Source organism: Phycodurus eques, chromosome 3 (genome assembly GCF_024500275.1).
Source record: "Phycodurus eques isolate BA_2022a chromosome 3, UOR_Pequ_1.1, whole genome shotgun sequence".
Lineage (NCBI taxonomy): Eukaryota > Metazoa > Chordata > Actinopteri > Syngnathiformes > Syngnathidae > Phycodurus > Phycodurus eques.
In genome coordinates this window covers 34,197,805-34,217,915 of record NC_084527.1, presented here as the reverse complement: position 1 = coordinate 34,217,915, position 20,111 = coordinate 34,197,805, and the positions used below count along the sequence as shown (strand labels likewise).

At 47.4% G+C, this 20,111-nt stretch overlaps 1 protein-coding gene across 12 annotated transcripts in view; it reads left to right on the top strand.

Annotated features, from left to right (window-relative positions):
• Positions 1–2,163: 2,163 nt before the first annotated feature.
• ydjc (YdjC chitooligosaccharide deacetylase homolog) overlaps positions 2,164–20,111 on the top strand; it is a 39,058-nt gene continuing 21,110 nt past the window's right edge. For 4 of the 12 annotated variants that reach the window (XM_061673241.1, XM_061673242.1, XM_061673237.1 and 1 more), the window contains exons 1-3: positions 2,669–2,769; positions 7,191–7,811; positions 10,435–10,610. In XM_061673241.1, the coding sequence (XP_061529225.1) occupies positions 10,447–10,610 (164 nt within the window). In that variant the 5' untranslated portion in view covers positions 2,669–2,769; positions 7,191–7,811; positions 10,435–10,446. The other 8 variants (XM_061673233.1, XM_061673231.1, XM_061673235.1 and 5 more) reach the window with 8 other exon arrangements.

Here is a 20,111-nt window from a genome sequence, read left to right as displayed (position 1 = left end):
GAGACTTGGTGGTGGAACCTCACAGTACAGGAAATCATACAAGGAAAAAGGTTAGCTAAGAAGAAGTGGGACACTGAGAGGACCGAGGAGAGGCGAAAGGAATACATTGAGATGAGACGTAGGGCTAAGGTAGAGGTGGCAATGGCCAAATAAGAGGAATATGATGAATGACATGTATGCCAGGTTGGACACTAAAGGAGGAGAAAGGATCTATACAGGCTGGCCAAACAGGGCTAGAGATAGGAAGGATGTGCAGCAGGTTACGGTGATTAAGGATAGAGATGGAAAAATACTTTGAGGAGTTGATGAATGAGGAAAATGAGAGAGTAGGAAGAGTAGAAGAGCCAGGTGTGGTTGGAGCAGGAAGTGGCAATGGGGGAAGTTAGAAAGGCATTAAAGAGGATGAAAAATGGAAAGGCAGTTGGTCCTGATGACATTCCTGTACAGAGAAGACATTGTGTCTTTGAAGATCGAGAGAAAGCCTATGACAGAGTACCCAGAGAGGAACTGCATGCGGAGGTCTGGAGTGGCAGAGAAGTATGTTAGAATAGTACAGGACATGTATGAGGGCAGCAGAACAGCGGTGAGGAGTGCGGTAGGTGTGACAGAGAAGTTTAAGGTGGAGGTGGGGCTGCATCAGGGATCAGCCCCGAGCCCCTTCCTGTTTGCAATGGTGATGGATAGGCTGACAGATGAGGTTCGACTGGAATCCCCGTGGACCATAATGTTTGGAGATGACACTGTGATCTGCAAGGAGGAGGTGGAGGAACAATTATCAAGATGAAGGTATGCACTGGAAAGGAGAGGAATGAAGATTAGCCGAAGTAAAACAGAATATATGTGCATGAATGAGAGGGGTGGTGGGGGAACAATGAGGCTACAGGGAGAAGAGATAGCAAGGGTGGAGGACTTTAAATGATTGGGGTCAAGAGTCCAGAGCAATTGTAAGTGTGGTCAGGGAGTGAAGAAACGAGTCCAAGCAGGTTGGAACGGGTGGCGGAAGGTGTCAGGTGTGTTATGTGACAGAAGAGTCTCTGCTCGGATGAAGGGCAAAGTTTATAAAGCAGTGGTGAGGCCAGCCATGATGCACGGATTAGAGACAGTGGCACTGAAGAGACAACAGGAAGCAGAGTTGGAGGTGGCGGAAATGAAGATGTTGAGGTTCGCTCTCGTAGTGACCAGGTTGGATACAATTAGAAATGAGCTCATCAGAGGGACAGCCGAGGTTCGATGTTTTGGACACAGAAGTTAGAGAGAGCAGACTTGGATGGTTTGGACACGTCCAGAGGAGAAATAGTGAGTATATTGGTAGAAGGATGTTGAGGATGGAGCTGCCAGGCAAGAGAGCTAGAGGAAGACCAAAGAGAAGGTTGATGGATGTCGTGAGGGAAGACGTGAGGGCAGTTGGTGTTCGAGAGGAGGGTGCAGGAGATAGGCTTTCGTGGAAAAGGATGGCACGCTGCGGCGAGCCCTAACGGGACAAGCCGAAAGGAAAAGAAGATGAATGCCTACAATTTTAAATCAATAACCTTTTGAAAATAAGACTTTAAGCATGGCTTTTCATTGTGGGAGACGTACGCATGTAAAACCAAGGCGGCTTTACCGTTATTGATCACATTATATGAAAACAGCCCATATGCAAGTCAAAGAAGATCCACTTGACCCCTGATCGGGTGTGTATTGCTTTTCATTACAGACAATATTAGGACATGAAGCTTTTCCAGAATGGAGAGGAAAGGAAGTTTTGACCTTTCTAAGAAGCACTTGACTGGGCTTGTATCCATACTTTGGTGCAGTGATTCTCAACAAGTGTGCCAGGGAGCGCTCCTGGCGTGCCGTTGGAAATTATAATATGGTATGTAAGTGCTCCAAAAATGATTTCTTTACAAGAAATAATGTATCTTTGGTCATCTATTTATGCCAGTGAGGCATAGTGACAGAACAAATAAATGCTATTCTATTCGATAGCAGGAAGTACATACAGTCATTAATGTATCAACTTTTTGTGACATTTTGTTTTGGCCAATTTAGAGTTTTCAATCAACCTACCATGCATGTTTTAGGGATGTGGGAGAAACCCCGCACGGGGAGAACATGCGAACTCCACACAGACGGGACCGAGATTTGAACCCCGGTCTTCAGAACTGTGAGGCAGATGTGCTAACTCGTCGTCCACCGTTCCACCCCGGAAATCAAGGAGAAGAAAAAGATGTGAACACGTGATGTAACCAGGAAGTGCCTGAAAGACTAGCTATGAAGTGGTAGATACGCCAGCGCATTTAAACAGCCCGGCCTACCGACGTGCCAATATCGTGACCATGTTGGGAAGGTCGACGTTCCCGTATAGGGCTATGCAAGTACACTGAAATTATGTTGTAACTTGCTTATTCCTCAATCGATTTTCATGACTGTTTCTGTTTTGTCAATGCCAAAGCGTAATGATCGCAATTAAAATTTACAATTTATATTTTGTCATTATTGTACGCCATTATATGTAAAAGTGATGATTTATTTTTTATTATCTATACATTGCCGTTCATGGGAACGTTGCCCCTGACAAGATGGCCGCCACGTAGGCACCTCGCTTGGCCCGGCTGCTACAGCGCACGGACGTATCTAGTCTACATACATCTGTGTGACAGGCAACCTAACCTATGGCGAGGTGAGTTTTAAATAATACATGAGACGCTTTCCTTCATACAAACCTATCGTCTCTCGGGCTCCCGATCGACCTACATGGACCAACGTATTAAATACGATGGCTAAAATGTAAGTTTAAAAATATATATATTTACCTCGCAATCTAAAAAGCTAGTCGAGTAGTCCACCGGTGGAAGATTTAAATATAACCAGCGAACGTATCAAATAAAGGCAGTTCCATCATTGATATTCAGCTCGTTCTCAATAGAGGAGGTAATTCAGCTCTTTGTTATGTGGAACGAGAAAATATTTCCTTCCGGGGATTTCACTTCACAGTGACTGCTGGTTGTTTACCCGTGACGTCACGCACCTCTGGACACGTCGCTGCCACTGTGCTGGAGGTCTACTCATTGTTTTATTCTGGTGCTCACTGGGTGCGTGAATAGATACATTTGATAGCCAACGTTAAAAGAAGAGCCCATGGTAGGGGTGGGGCTCGGCTTGGTGGGTGGGGGGCAGTGGTCCGATGCCCATGCCCCTCCCTTTGGGACTGGTTGGGGCGCTTCGATTGGGTTCGGGACCCCCCTGTGGGTTGGAGCCACTGCTGTCCGGGCTCGTAAAAGGCAATTTACTGTGTGGTGATTGGCTGCAATTCTACATGTGAGAGGGACAAAGTCTCATTTCAGAGTGGCGTTACGCACCAGTAGTATTGTGTTGGACTGACTCTAGGATCAACAAACTGAGAATATATTGCTATACAATAATACAACAATAATTATTGCATCCCCACAGAACATCTAATACAGTAACAACAAGTGAGTTTACGGGACTCTGTTTGAATCAGAATCATCTTTATTTGCCAAGTATGTCCTACAAAGTGGGAAGGTTGTGCGAGGAAAGCCAGACAGATTGACCCACCATATATTCGGGCGTAGGGGAGTGATAACGGTCCGCGAGCTGCTTGTTACGTGCCGCGGACCGTATCAACGCAGCCCGGACATCCTCCCGCACCGCCTGGACTCTGCGGAGGTGATCCTGTACAGTTGGAACTGCCACCGCCTGCTCCTGTACTTTGAATAGTAGGGGTTGGAAACCGTAGCAAGGCATGAACGGGGACATACCGGTAGCGGAGCTGGTGAGGGAGTTTTGAGCGTAGTCGATCCACGGGAGGAATGTGCTCCATGAGGAAGGGTTGCGGGCGGCGATAGGGAGATAGCCAAGTCCTTGCTGAATACCGGGGAGAGGTCATGATACTCCTCAGGAATTTGAGAGAGGTCCACTGGGGCGGCAGAGGGTGGTGGGTCGTCTGAGGGTGGAACGGCAGAGAGCAGACAATGGGAATGGCAATGAGGATTCCATCCTGTGATGGATAAATGAGTCCAGAGTATGGCGGGGTTGTGAAGTCTGAGCCAGGGAATACCAAGACGGAAGGGGGTCTCAGGGGAAAGAATGACAAAGAGGGAAATGTTTTCGCGGTGATTACTGGAAATGAGGAGGGTGATCGGCACTGTTTGGTGGGTGACAGAGGAAATGACTCGGCCATCCAGGGCTGTAACTTTTTTCGGGAACGGAAGTGGTTGAAGAGGTATTTGGAGTTGGTGAATTATACCTTCATGAATACAATTGTCATCGGCACCGGAATCAATAAGGGCAGTAATGGGGGTGTTATGAGTAGAGACTATGATTTAAGCTGGAACGGTCATACGGTAGGAGAGCTAGGGGGAATGGAGGTTTGGCTCACCACGACGCTCTCGGTTCGCGGTGAGCCTGGTCTTTTGGTCGGAGGGGGCAAGAGGAAATAAAATGACCAGAATGACCGCAGTAAATGCATAGCCGCTGGATGACTTGACATTGACGTTCCTGTGGCTCAAAACATGTTTGACCAATTTGCATGGGCTCATCGGGTGCAACGGGGAGTGACGAAAGTGCAGTTGACTGTGCAGGCGGCGCGTGAGAAGCTGATGGCGTGGTGTTCGGAGTGGGAGAGTGTTTGCGCGACCAGAGCCCCCTCTCACGGGCTCTCTCTCGCAGTCTGTTATCCAGACGGATGGAAAGGGCGATGAGATCCTCGAGAGAGGAGGGCTCGTCCCGGACCGCAAGCTCATCCTTGAGCTGCTCAGAAATGCCATTAGAAAAAAATCCCCCTAAGTGCTGCGTCATCCCACCCACATTCACCCGCCAATATCCGGAACACAATGGAGTATTCTGCTACTGACTTTGCGCCCCTGAGTGAGCGTGAGGAAATGACGGGTGGCTTCTTTGCCCTGAACGGGTGATAGAATACGGAGATCGGCAGAAAAAGAATCGAATGAGTGGAGTACCGGGGAGCAGTTTTGCCATAAGGAAGTGGACCATTTTGCTGCTTTGCCGCAGAGGAGGTTAGTGACATAAGCTACTTTGGATTATCGGTAGGATAACTGTATGGTTGAAGGTTGAAAAGGAGTGAGCAATTGAGTAAAAACTGGCTACATGCACCTAGGTCCGTGGAGTATGGCTCGGACGGTGGGACATGAGGTTCTTTGTACGGGAGGCAGGGTTTGCTCTGAAGCTGCGGGCTCGGAAGGCGTACTTACAGGAGGAAGTTTGGACAGCATCAACGAGGAAAGGAGGGATACGTGTTGTGTGAGCGCGTGTAGGGATTCCATGAGTTTTTGGAGAGTCTTTTCTTGTCTTCCTATGTGGGCGCCTTGGAGGGTGAGTGGGTTAATCAGTGCCTCTGGAGTTGCTGGGTCCATGATGGCCAAAGTATTCTGTCACGTATGGAGAGGAGCTGGACCCAAGAGCAGCCGGATGCAGATAGATTTGTGATGAACAGTTTTATTTATGAAGGTAATGGAAGTGGTCCTGGATATATTGGCAGGAGGTGGCGTGGACAGGTGGCAGGCAATGGGGAGGACAGGCGGCTGACTTGGTGGCAGGAGTGACGTGGATCAGGAACACAGGAGAAGAAGGAAACACAGGAGTCAAAAAAGAGAACAAACAATAGTGTGGGTTACTTGAATCAAGTGCGCCGTGGTACCGCTAGAAGTAACTGCAATACTTTGGCGAGGTTTTCAGGAACAGGCAGGCTTATATGCAGGTGGTGATGAGGCTGATTAGAGACAGAGAGGGGAGGGGGGGAGAGAGAGAGAGAGAGAGAGAGAGAGAGGAGGCAAAGCGCCATCCAGGCTCCAATAAAGGAACTGCAGGGCAGTACATGACAGATTGACGACATCTCCTCATCTAAATCCCCCCCAATCAGGCATGGAAAAACTCAAAACCCCATTTGTGGAAAAAAAGAAACCTTGAGAAGGGACCACAGATAAGGAGGACCTTCCAGGATGACCAGGCTGTAATGGATGTCAAGTGGGCAACATTTATCACATACTCTGGTGTGTTCATTACGATGGCAAGATGCTGTACAATTTTCATTAAGATGGCATGAGTCCATTTAAAGAGAAAAGGTGCCGCAGGTAGACTCCTTCAGGAAAGTGCTTCTGACCCAGTTGGTCGGAGCAGAATCCTCCATGGCAACGACTCTGGGGGACGTGGTCCACCTCATATCTTGTTCCATTTGGTAGGTGCAGAATCCAAACAGGAACACACCCTCAGATTCGGTCAACGTCACCGAGCAGGAGACGAGGGGGGAGGAGATAGGACAAGCGGCAGTAAAACGGGGCCACGTGTACTTTAACTAAATGCTAAAGAGTATAAATAAGTCTTAAATCGGGATTTAAACATTTTGACTGAGGTAACCAGTCTAATATCAGCAGGTAGGGCATTCCAAAGGACTGGAGCCCGAATAGAAAATGATTGAGAGCCTGCAGACTTCTTTGTGGCTCTCTGAGTCACCAAATGACCAGTGTTTTCCAAGCATAGGTTTTGTAACGGAACATACAGTGCAACTAAGTCAGTAGATAAGAGTGTGCTAACCCGTGTAGTATTTTATGAGTCAGTAACAGAACCTTAAAATCGCATCTCACGTGGACTGGGAGCGAATGCAAGTTGGCCAAAATATGATCGAATTTTCTCGTCCTCGTCAAAAGTCTTGGTGCAGCATTTTGTATTAACTGGAGGCTTTTATTACTTGATATGGGATGACCAGAAAGCAGCACGCTTACAATAGGCAAGTCATCACAAATGCGTGGACTATGATCTCTGTGTCACTAGCGGTTAGGATGGGCCGTCTCTTAGCGATATTGCGAAGATGACAAAAATGCAGTTTTGGTAATATTCTTAATGTGCTATTGAAAGGAGAGAGTTGAGTCAAATGTAAGGTCAATATTTTTTCCTGGTTCAATATATGTATATAATATCCATCCATCCATTTTCTGAACCGCTTCTCCTCACTAGGGTCGCGGGCGTGCTTGGAGCTTATCCCAGCCATCTTCGGGCGAGAGGCGGGGTACACCTTGAACTGGTCGCCAGCCAATTGCAGAATATAAATATTTGATAAATAAAAATATATAAATCAATCAGACGCAGGCTCTGTTAAAAAAATTGCACTTAAACATTAAACATTTGGTAGGTTAATTGCAGTTCGATGATCAATTTTGTGATCGTGTCATCAGACTTGTGGCCGCATGTCTTGGACACTTGGATGAAGAGAGGAGCGGAGCTGCCAACTGATCACCACGTGGTGGTGTGTTGGCTCCGATGGTGGGAGAAGATGCCGGTCCGACCTGGCAGGCCCAAACGTATTGTGAGGATCTTGTCGCGGACATGCTCCTCGCAACCTGAGGTGTCACAGTGACCCCCCCACAACTTGATAAACTGCTTTCTTCAAGACTTTGAGAACTGTTTGTCCTCATTTGAAACCCCAAGCAACATGAAATGTGGTTGAACCATAAGCAGTTGATTTGCCAAGACTAAAGTTTAAACAGTTTAAACTTGACCTCTGGGTAAAGAGTACAAAGTTGGGAGTGGGCCACCGCTAGGCGATCAGAGCAGCTGCTACTAAAAATACCAGGTACACTTCAAGCCAAGCGTGAACGCTCTGAAATTGCTAGCGAGTCCCTGAAAAGGCAGTAAGAGAAACAGTCGCAGCCTCCCACAGAACACGTGAAGAACTTCTTTCCCTTTTTCTGCCTGTTTTTGTTTTATTTTTGTGCATCTTCAACCAACCAAACCTACCTCCTCACGTCCCGAGACGACTGAGACAGACCACCCCACCGACCAGCTGATCTACGTTCGTGAGTAGACACGGCAATTGTCGCCATGACGTACAAGATTAGTGCCTAATCATTTTGGGGAAATTACTCGCGTCACACAAAATCCCAACTTTGTTCTCTCTTTCTTTCTTTCTCTGTCTCTCTCTGTGTGTCTCTCTCTCTCTCCCGGACACATTAAGCGCTCACGTTTTCAACTTTAGTCCAACACACGATGTTCTATTTCCCTTTTCGTACACATATTTTCTTTCTTTCATCCATTATTAGTATTTTCTTCCGGTAGTTAGCCTCTTTGTGTTTTCTTACAGATCCCTCGTAGATTTCATTAAATATTCTATAAAATTCCACTCTTGGTTGTGTTTTGTGTGTGTTTTGAGTAAGTAAGTAAGCCTCTGTCATGTAGAACTCATATTTCATAAAATGTAGCAACCTTTAGATTATGAGACTGATAAAAGATGCTCACCTTCCTTCGTATCTTTTTCCAAATTAATAAAATTTTTATCCAAACCTATGTACGCTACAGTCTGCTGGGAACATCTGGCGGAATCCCCTGTCAAAAGGAGTTTCAACTCCCACCTCCGGCAGAACTCCACCCACGTTCCGGGGGACATTGAGTCCGAGTGGAACATGTTCCGCGCCTCCATTCCCGAGGCGCCCGACCGGAGCTATGGCCGTAAGGTGGTCGGTGCCTGTCGTGGCGGCAATCCCCAAACCTGTTGGTGGACACCAGCGGTGAGGGATGCTGTCAAGATGAAGAAAGAGTCCTATCGGGCCTTTTTGGCCTGTGGGACTCCTGAGGCAGCTCATGAGTACCAGCTGGTCAAGCAGAATGCAGCTTTGGTGGTCACTGAGGCAAAAACTCAAGTGTGGGAGGAGTTCGCTGAGGCCAAGGAGAAAGACTTCCTGTCTGCTTCGAGGAGATTCTGGTCTACCATCTGGCGTCTCAGGAGGGAGAAGCAGTGCACCATCAACACTGTGTATAGTGGGCATGGGGCGCTGTTGACCTCGACTCGAGACGTTGTGAGTAGGTGGGGAGAATACTTAGAAGACAGCCTCAATTCCACCGACACGCCTTCCCATGAGGGAGCAGAGTCTGGGATCTCTGAGGCGGGCCTCTGGATTGGCAGACTGGGGTTGTGGTCCCCCTTTTTAAGAAGAGGGACCGGAGGGTGTGTTACAGCTCTAGGGGGATCACACTCCTCAGTTTCCCTGGTAAGGTCTATTCAGGGGTGCTGGAGAGGAGGGTCCATCGGGAATTCGAATCTCGGATTCAGGAGGAGCAATGTGGTTTTTGTCCTGGCCGTGGAACAGTGGACCAGCTCTACTCCCTCAGTAGGGTCCTCGAGGGTGCATGGGAGTTCGCCCGACCAGTCTACGTGCGTTTTGTGGACTTGTAGAAGGCATTCGACCGTGTCCCTCGGGGAGTCCTGTGGGGGGTGCTTTGGGAGTATGGGGTACTGAATCCACTGATACGGGCTGTTCGGTCCTTGCACGACCGGTGTCAGAGTTTGGTTTGCATTGCCGGCAGTCAGTCGGATTCATTTCCAATGAGGGTTGGAGTCCGCCAAGGCTGCCCTTTGTCACCGACTCTGTTCATAACCTTTATGGACAGAATCTCTAGGCACAGCCGAGGCGTAGAGGGGGTCCGGTTTGGTGGCCTCATTATTGCATCTCTGCTTTTTGCATACGATGTGGTTCTGTTGGCTTCATCAAGCCATGATCTCCAACTCTCACTGGAGCGGTTCGCAGCCGAGTGTGAAACGGTTGGGATGAAAATCAGCACCTTAAAATCTGAGACCAGTCGGAGAAGGTTGGAGTGCCCTCTCCGGGTTAGGGATGAGATCCTGCCCCAAGTGGAGGAGTTCAAGTATCTTGGGGTCTTGTTCAGGAGTGAGGGAAGACTGGAACGGGAGATCGACAGGCGGATCGGTGCAGTGTCTGCAGTGATGCGGACTTTGGATCAGTCCGTTGTGGTGAAGAAAGTGTTAAGTCGAACGGCAAGCTTTCAATTTACCGGTCGATCTATGTTCCTACCCTCACCTATGGTCACGAGCTGTGGAAGAACAAGATCACGGATACAAGCTCGGTCATCCGGGAGGGGCTCAGAGTAGAGCCACTACTCCTCTGCATTGGGAGGAGTCAGATGAGGTGGCTCGGGCATCTGATTAGGATGCCTCCTGGACGCCTCCCTGGTGAGGTGTTCCGGGCACGTGCCACCAGGAGGAGACCCCGGGGACGACTATGTCTCCCGGCTGGCCTGGGAACACCTTGGGATCCCCCCGGAAGAGCTGGTTGAAGTGGCTGGGGAGAGGGAACTCTGGGCTTCCCTATGAAAGTTACTGCCCCCGCGACCCGACCTCTGATAAGTGGAGGAATATGGATGGATGGATAGGTTAATTGAATATTCTAAATTGGCCATAGGTGTGAATGTCAGTTGTTTGTCGAGATGTGCCCTGCGATTGACTGGCAACCAGTTCAGGGTGTACCTTGTCTCTCGCCCAAAATGAGCACAAATAGGCTCTAGCAGACCCAGGAGCCTAGTGAGGATAAGCGGCACATAGAATGGATAGATGAATATTACTCTGTGATTCCCAACCCAACTTTCAAATTTTGGTAATCTTTGTCCTTTAATGTACGTCTTCCACAGTAACAAGCAACAATGCCGCAGCCCAGAATTATGCTGGTGGTGACAGGAGATGATTTTGGTTACTGTCCCAAGAGGAATCAGGGGATTGTCGACTGCTTCAAAGCTGGAGGCATTTCCTCTGTGTCACTGCTGGTGAATGCGTCCGCTGCCAAAGATGCAGCAGATTTGGCGAAAAGGTAATGTGGCAGCTCAGGCTTCACTTGATAGCTGGAGAGTTTTTGTTCCTCACTCAAAAATGTTCACTGTAATATTAAAGGTTGTTGTGAGACATGTTACAAATAGTCTAAAATTGTTGATGAACGTAAAGATACTGCATGAATCAGGGATGTCACGATCACCTATTTTTCCACCTGAGTCCGAGTCTTTGATTTTAAGAAATTTCCGATACAGAGTCCCGATCCGATACCTCGACAATGCATTAAAAAAGACCACCCATCCAACATTTCTCCAATTAATATGTGTACATATGACAATGTGTACATGACTATGTATATAGTTATACATAGATATACGTGTACAAAAATACAGTATTGGCCCAACGCAGTCAACTTAATTATAATAAATCATTAAAAAAAAAAAAAACAGGAATGGGTTTTTAACATAATATTAGCAAATACATAAAATATCGCCACATGACATTTACGTTCATAGAATGTGAGCACAAAACAGATTACGGATCAATGTGCAGGACACTTGATAATATTTACATGTAATTGTGTGGTGCACGGCAGCACGGTGGACGACTGGCTAGCACATCTACCTCACAGTTCTGAGGACCTGGGTTAAAATCCGGCCTCGCCTGTGTGGAGTTTGCACCTTTTTCCTGTGTAAACATTTAAAACAAAGAGGAAAAAAATAAAAGTACAATTAAAACTGTACAGTGCAAGAAATATCATTTAAAAGTGGAAATTCTCTAAAAAGCATGAGAAAAAAGAAGAGTTTTTAACCTGGATTTAAAAGCATGCACACTTGGGGCTGACGTCACTTCTGTTGGCAACTTCTTCCATTTGTGTGCAGCATAATAGCTAAATGCTGCTTCACCATGTTTGCTTTGGACTCTGTGCTCCACTATTTGACCCGAGTCTGTCGATCTCAGAGCTCGACTGGGTTTATATGCCATTAGCATTTCATGTATTCCGGACATAAACCATTTAGTGATTTATAGACCAGTAGCAGAACTTTAAAATGTATTCTAAAGCTGACTGGGAGCCAGTGTAAATACTTCAGAATTGGAGTAATATGCTCTGACCTCTTTGTTCTGGTCAGAACCCAAGCTGCAGCATTCTGAATGTGCTGCAGCTGTATAATGCTCTTTTTGGGGAGTCCAGTCAGAAGACCATTTTAATACTCAAGTCTACTTCAGATAAAAGCATGGATGACTGCTCGGCACATGACAGCCTTCACTCTAGATGGGAGAAGGCAGTTTTAGTAATTGATTTGATTTGACTGTTGAAAGTCAGGTCGGAATCTATCAGAACACCAAGGTTTTGGACTTGGTCTTTAAAGAAAGTGACTCCAGGTATTTACTAACAGCAATCCTCTTTTCTTTATTGCCCAAAACAATTATCTCAGTTTTGTTGTGGTTTAATTGAAGAAAATTTTGCTCATCCAGTTATTCATCTATTTTAGACAGTGACACAACACCTCAGTTGAACTGCAGTCATCTGGAGACACTGCTAGAAATAACTGTGTATCAACTGCTTAGCTATGATAGTGACAATTAAAGTTCTGAAGAATTTGACCCAAGGGTAGCATATACAGGCTAAAAAGGAGGGGTCCAAGAGCTGGCCCTTGACGAACCCCGTAGGTCATTGCCATTCGATGAGATTGAACACTTCCAATGGTTACAAAATAACTAATTTCCTCCAGGTAGGACCTGAACCATTTAAGGACTGTTCCATTTAGTCCTACCCACGTTTCCAACCTGTTCAGCAGTATATTATAAGCCACCGTATCAAAAGCCACACTGAGAACCAACACGATCAGAAATGACACCTTTCCCGAGTCAGTGTTCAACCTTATATGATTTAGCAATTTGATAAGAGTAGATTCTGTACTGTGAGGAGTTCGGAACCCTCATTAGAATTACGAAGACTGTCTGTAGAGGTCATCGTCAATTTGGAGTTTAGTTTTTCTCCACTTATGTTCTGCTTTCCTACACTTTGATTGAGAGGTCTTTAACATCATTGTCCTCCACGGTGTACTAGGTCGCCTCAAGATTGTCTTACTTTTAATAGGAGCGTCAGCATTCATGACATTTGAGATTTTCCAGATGAAATTATCCAAAACCTCATCAACTGTCTCAGCATTCACAGTTTGTGGCACAGCTATGGTCTCCATAAACTTAGTGGCGGTACTCTCTTTTATGTACCTTTTCTTAATGGACATAGAGGTTGTCTGAACCTTTAGAAGAATCTGTAATTCAAAGAATACACAAAAATAGTCACAAATAACCATATCCTTAATGTAAATTGATAGAATATCAACATCCTTAGAGATGACCAGGTCTAAGATGTGACCAGAACTGTGCGGTAGACGCTCTAACCAGTCGGCCACCGTGCCGCCGAGCTAAAATCACCCAGTATAATATCTTTACACTGAAATAATGACTTAAAAATAACAGCAATACCACCGCCTTTTTTTCCCTATTCGACACTTGTCCATAACATTAAAATTTGCTGGTGTTGCCTCATTTAAAATGGTATTACAGCTACTTTCTGTAACCACCTTTCATTTAGTAACAAAAAGTCCAGATCATAGGTTGTAATGATGTCATTAATCAACATGGATTTATTATCCTGTGATCTGATATTGAAAAGAGCTAGTCTCGCAGAGATAACTGGAGACAATGGTTTGATAGATTCACATTTTATTTTAATATATTTAAATTAAATATTACATTTATATTTTTATATTAATATTACATTTATTTTAAGTTTATAGTTCTACTTTTTTTGTGCCATATTTCTTTGACCAATTTTCTGTCCCATATAATTACAGGGATGAAAAATGCCTGATCTCCATAGGCTTATTCTGGAAAAAAGACTGCAGATGTCAGTCAGATTCGCAGAGAAGATTCTTCATGAGTGGACGAGGGCCCCTTCGAATCTTAGTGAATGGTGGTTTCAGGCGAGGGGGGAAGGGAGGAAGATCTTTGCGTGGTGTGCGTTGGATTCCAATATTGACAATAGTCTTCATCTTGTCCGTCACACCTAACAGGGCATTTCGGCTAGTAGAGAGTGAGTTTTGCGTTGGGCTCTGCTCCAATGGGACAGGGAGGTGTGTGGGAGATTCAAAGTGCTGGCTCATCTCATTCCTCATTCGTTCCTCGGATTGTTTGGATGACGCTGATGAATCCCTCTGCGCCTCATGTCGCCTTATCTCCTGTTCCTCCGATTGTTTGGGAACAACTGAATCTTTTTGTCCTTCTGTTTTCTTTTTGGGTGCTGAATGACGTACACCGTAAAAAATATTGTCAGCCAATAACTTAACCCTTTGTCTATTTAAACAGAAACCGTCTGCCTTGTAAAGATGTCTGCGCTCCCAAAAAACGCAGAAATTATCAATGAAACTCACGGATAGTGCGGTACACACTTTTTTGAGCTACTTATTTGACTGACTCAGCCTACTGAAACATTCATCTCCAAATCGTCCAAGTGGGAGAGGTCCACTAATGAAAACCTCAGCATCCAAACATTGCACTTTTGGTAGGAGCTCAATGAAATCTCGCTTCAGTACCTCTGATTGCTGTTTGACAACATCCAGGGCCCCTGTGTCTATAATGACAGATTTCACAGTTGGGTGCTCATTAATGATCTCCAGGATTTTTTGGGAGATATCAGACACCATGTCATTGGTAAAACACAGTGCTTTGGTGTTCTTCTCACTGCAAAAACATTTCACATCATTGACAGCTCAATCACCAACTATTAACGTTTGGGGTGCCATTTTTTTCTTGTATGATTTAGTTTAATACTTTTCAGTGGTGCTGGAGGATAACCATTCTTGGCCGGGGTGTTGTAAAAGTGGCTCAAATCTATTTGTAAGTCTGATGTCAGTGTTTTCCATTGACTCGCGTCTTTTTTTCTTGCCTTTCGCTGTAGCGACCGTCCACTACCGCTCACTCGGGGTTGAAAAAGCATGCAACGCAGGCCCTCGCTACTCGGATTCCTCGCTACTCTGCTGGTCTTGTGTCCTCCCTTTTAGATGTTGTCCCATATCTTTGGACTTCACTCCCAGTAAATTCCATTACCGTTCCCACAGTCCACATCCTTCCTCTTTGTTGAACTGGCTGTATGTTAGCACACTTGTGCTCACCATTTTAAGACATCGGTAGAGTGGTTTCATTCCTCGACTGTCCATTTACATCCACATACACTTCAAGATGGTGGATTTCTGTTTCCAGGATTGTCATCCTCTGTAGCAATCCGTGATAGTCCTCAGTGGAAAAGGGAGACATCTCTATTGCTGGTCTTGTTGGTAATAGCAGGCTTGTGCTAATTAGCAGGCCACACTCACCTAATGGTGAGGGGGTATCAGAAAATATTGGAATATGGTAACAACTGAATGTATTTACAAAAAAAGTACAGTCCCGTAGGACTTTTAGAAGAAAAACAACCTTATCAGCAAGAAAAAATGTAGAGGCGAAATAAGCAGAGCGAGCAAGAAAGCACTGTACGAGACCATCTAGAGAAGCCTCTAAAGACTCTAAATTGCCCCTCGTTGTGAATCTGTGTGCGAATGGTTGTTTATCTACAGTATATATGCCCTCCGATTGGCTGGCGACCAGTTCAGGGTGTACCCTGCCTCTCGCCCAGAGTTAGCTGGGATAGGCTCCAGCGTGCCCCGAGATCCTAGTGGAAGATGGATGGATGGTGCATTTATACATTTTATTTCCTGGGGACGTAATTAGCACCAAATCTGTAAAATGGCCCATATACGCTTCAACAATACATGGAGGTTTGCTCTGTTTGAGCGCATGGTAAGCAATACATGGTAAGCAATACATTTACATATTTTTTTAGTTTAGCATGTCTTCATGGAGGGCAGCTCCAACTAAAATTTTTAAAGGTCTTGATCACAAACATTTCTTGAAGCAAAGGTCCGGAAGATCATCTTGTGTGTATTTATTGTGATATACAGTATATTTGAGTACCCTGCCTAGTCGTTGTATCTACATCTGCTTGTAATCAATACCTCAGTCAAATCTAAAAACCTTTTGGCATTTATTATAGTCAAGTAATACTGACAAATATGTATGACTGCTGATATGGACAGTTGTGCTCCTAAGAACCGAGAGCGCCGTGGTGAGCCAAATCAACACCTCCACAAGCTCTCCCTCCCGTATGACCGTTCCCACGTGTATTCTTGGTCCTGTTCGCAACACACTTGTAAATGCCATTGACTCTGGCGCAGATGACAGTTTTATTCATGAGGATTTAGCACATCAGCTCCAACTCCCTCTCGAACCCCTCCAGTTGCCGAAAAAAGTCACAGCCCTGGATGGGCGACTCATCTCCCGTCACCCACCAAACAGTTTACCCGACTTATCTCAGGTAATCACCGTGAAGACATCCGGCTTTTTGTTATTCCCTCCCCTGAGACTTCGTTAGTCCTCGGAATGTCCTGGCTTATGAAGCACAACCCTGCCATAGACTGGTCCCACCTATCGACCACCGGGTGGAGTCCTCACTGCCATTCGCACTGTCTGCTTTCTGCCATGCCGCCCTCCAGCAAACCTCAACCACCTGCCACACCAGTCGACCTCTCCCAGGTGCCGGAAGAATATCACGACCTCTCTCCTGTTTTCAGTAAGGATCTTGCCATTTCACTACCCCCTCACCACCCTTATGACTGCGCGATCGATCTTCTGCCGGGAGCCCCTCTCCCCTCCAGCTGTCTCTTCAACCTTTCCCGCCCTGAGAAAAAGGCTATGGAGGACTATATCTGTGTCTCCCTGGCTTCTGGACTCATCTGGCCCTCTTCTTCCCCCTTGGGGGCCGGCTTCTTCTTCATTGAGAAGAAAGATAAAACTATCCGCCCCTGCATCGATTACCGTGCATTTAATGAAACCGTAAAAACAAATCTCCACTGCCCCTTATTTGAACACCTCTGTGACGCCCAGATATTCACCAAATTGGATCTACGCAATGCATACCATCTCATCCGCATCAGAGAGGGGAATGAATGGAAAACTGCTTTCAATACGCCTCGGACACTGGGGAGGAGAGGGCGGTTCTCTCTCAGTGGGACCCGACTTCCCAGTAACTACATCCCTGTGCTTTTTCCCCCCCGTCGGCTGTCCCCTGCCGAACGGAATTATGACGTTGGTAACCGTGAGCTGCTGGCCATTGTCTGGGCATTGGAGGAGTGGAGGCATTGGCTGGAGGGGATTGATTGTCCGATGATAAAAACCTCGCCTCCCTCCGTTCCGCCAAATGTCTTAACCCCCAACCAGCTCGGTGGGCCCTTTTCCTGAGCCGATTTAACTTCAGCCTCTCCTTCCGCCCTTGGTTCCCGGAACAGCAAGCCTGACGCCCTCTCTCACATGTACTCACCCCCCTCCAGCCCTGCAGAACCTGAACCCATCCTCCCTTCCTCCTGCTTCGTTGGGGCAGCCACTTGGGGGATTGAACAGGTAGTTAAAAACGCTCAAGAAACCTAACCGGATTGCAAGACTGGACCTCCCGACTGGCTGTTTGTACCCGTCTCGGCACATTCTGACGTTCTGCAGTGGGCACACAATTCAAAACTCACCTGTCACCCCGGAACCACCCGCACCACCCAATTCATACAACAGCACTTCTGGTGGCCTAGCCTGGTGAAAGACACCCGGGAGCCTGCGCCGTCTGTGCCCGAGTAAAGACTTCACATCTCCCCCCAGCTGGTCTGCTGCGCCCCTTACCTATCTATAGCCGCCCTTGGTCCCACATCAATTTGGACTTCGTGACCAGCCTACCTCCCTCTGAAGGTAATACTGTCATTCTCCAGACTGAATCCCCTAAGATCATTCTGCGCTTTATTGGTCCCTTCACGATCACTAAAATCATCAATCCCACGTCAGTTCAATTATATCTCAAGATCGATCCGACGTTCCATGTGTCGCTGCTCAAGCCTGTCTCCACCTGCGCTTTTAGCCCTCCGGCCCTACCCCCTCCGTCCCCCCGCGTTATCGACAACCATCCGGCCTTCACAGTTACGCATATCCTCGATGTGAGGCCCAGGGGCAGGGGTTAACAGTTTCTAGTGGACTGGGAGGAGTATGGTCCGGAGGAACGTTCCTGGATCTCCTATAACCTTGTTCTTGATGACTCCCTGATAAGGGACTTTTATGCGGCTCACCCTGGGAAGTCGGGTAGGATGCCAGGAGGCGTCCGTTGAGAGGGGGGTAATGTGATGAGCTGTGCCCTCTGAATGCAATCCTAATTAACCATTCTCAAAAACCTGGGTGCCACACGTGCACTTGGCACGAGGACACCATTGGTCGCATTTTGGTGATTGACTCTGTGGTCATGTCATCGGACTAGCTGCCGCATGTCTTGTATACTCGGATGAAGAGAGGGGAAGAGCTGTCAACCGATCACCACCTGGTGGTGAGTTGGCTCCGATGGTGGGGGAAGTGACCAGTCCGACCTGGCAGACCCAAATGTATTGTCTCAGGAGGAGGAAGTAGTGCATCATCAACACGGTGTACAGTGGGGATGAGGCGCTGCTGACCTCAACTCGGGACGTTGTGAATCAGAGGGCCGAATACTTCGAACACCTCCTCAATTCTACCGACACACCTTCCCAGGAGGAAGCAGAGTCTGGGGACTCTTGGGCGGGTTCCCCTATCTCTGGGGTTGAAGTCACAGAGGTGGTTAGAAACCTCCTCCCCAGGGGTGGATGAGATCCGCCCGGAATTCCTGAAGGCTCTGGATGTTTTAGGGCTGTGCTGGTTGACACGGCTCTGCCACAACACGCGGACATCGGGGACAGTGCCACTGGATTGGCAGACTGGGGTGGTGGTCCCCTTTTTTTAAGAAGGGGACCGGAGGGTGTGTTCCAACAATAGGGAGCTCATACTCCTCAGCTACCCTGGTAAGGTCAATTCAGGGATTCTGGAGAGGAAGGTCCATCAGGAAGTCGAATCTCAGATTCAGGAGGAGCAGTGTGGTTTTCGTCCTGTCAGTGGAACAGTGGAAAAGCTCTAGACCCTCAGCAGGGTCCTCGATGGTGCATGAGAGTTTGCCCAACCAGTCTACATGTGTTTTGTGGACTTGTAGAAGGCGTTCGACTTTGTCCTTCGGGGAGTCCTGTGGCGGAAAGCCCGAAAGGGTAACGTGGGTCCCCCTTCCCATGGGCTCACCACCTGTGGGAGAGGCCATAGGGGTCGAGTGCAGTGCAAACTGGGTGGTGGCCAAAGGCGGGGACCTTGGCGATCCAATCCCCGGCTACAGAAGCTGGCTCTAGGGACGTGGAACGTCACCTCTCTGGCAGGGAAGGAACCCGAGCTGGTGTGTGAGGTTGGGATGTTCCGACTATACATAGTCGGACTCACATCCACGCACAGCTTTGGCTCTGGTACCAGTCCTCTCGAGAGGGGTTGGACTCTCTTCCACTCTGGAGTTGCCCACGGTGAGATGCAGATGACGTGGTTCTGTTGGCTTCATCAAGCCGTGACCTCCAACTCTCACTGGAGCAGTCAAGTGTGAAGCGGCTGGGATGAGTATCAGCACCTCCAAATCTGAGACCATGGTCCTCAGTCAGAAAAGGGTGGCGTGCCCTCTCCAGGTCGGGGATGAGATCCTGCCCCAAGTGGAAGAGTTCAAGTATCTTGGGGTCTTGTTCACGAGTGAGGAAAGAATGGAACGGGAGATTGACAGGCGGATCGGTGCAGGATCTGCAGTGATGCGGACTAAGCCGAAAGGCGAAGCTCTCAATTTACCGGTCGATCTATGTTCCTACCCTCACCTGTGGTCACGAGCTGTGGGTCGTGACCAAAAGAACAAGATCCCGGACACAAGCGGCTGAAATGAGTTTCCTCCGCAGGGTGTCCGGGCTCTGCCTTAGAGATAGGGTGAGAAGCTCGGTCATCCGGGAGGATCTCAGAGTAGAGCCGCAGCTCCTTCACATCGAGAGGAGCCAGATGAGGTGGCTGGGGCATCTGATTCGGATGCCTCCCGAACGCCTTCCCTGGTGATGTGTTCCGGGCACGTCCCACCCGGGTCTCCGGAGGAGACCTCGAGGACGACCCAGGAGAGGGAAGTCTGGGCGTCCCTGCTAAAGCTACTCCCCCCGCGACCGGACCTCGGTTAAGCGGTAGAAAATGGATGGATGGATATTTTATTCCACAGGAACGCAAAATATTTTTAGTGAGCGTTTTACAACCACGCTCCGCCCATTGCTTGGCCAAATGCCTCATTTCCGTGCTGTCATTTCCTTCGACGTCATTTTCGATGTGCCACCAACTGTACTGGCGTGGTAAATGAATCGGGGATTCACTCAATAAAAACAAATAAAAGAATGAAAAATACAGCAAGATGTGAGAGGAGCTGCCAGGCTTAATCAGCATTTTGTCATCTCTAGTCTTGGGTTGGGTGAATATAATATATATATATATATATATATATATATATATATATATATATATATTTATTTATTTATTTTTTTTACAAAAAATAGTTGAGGATTCCAGT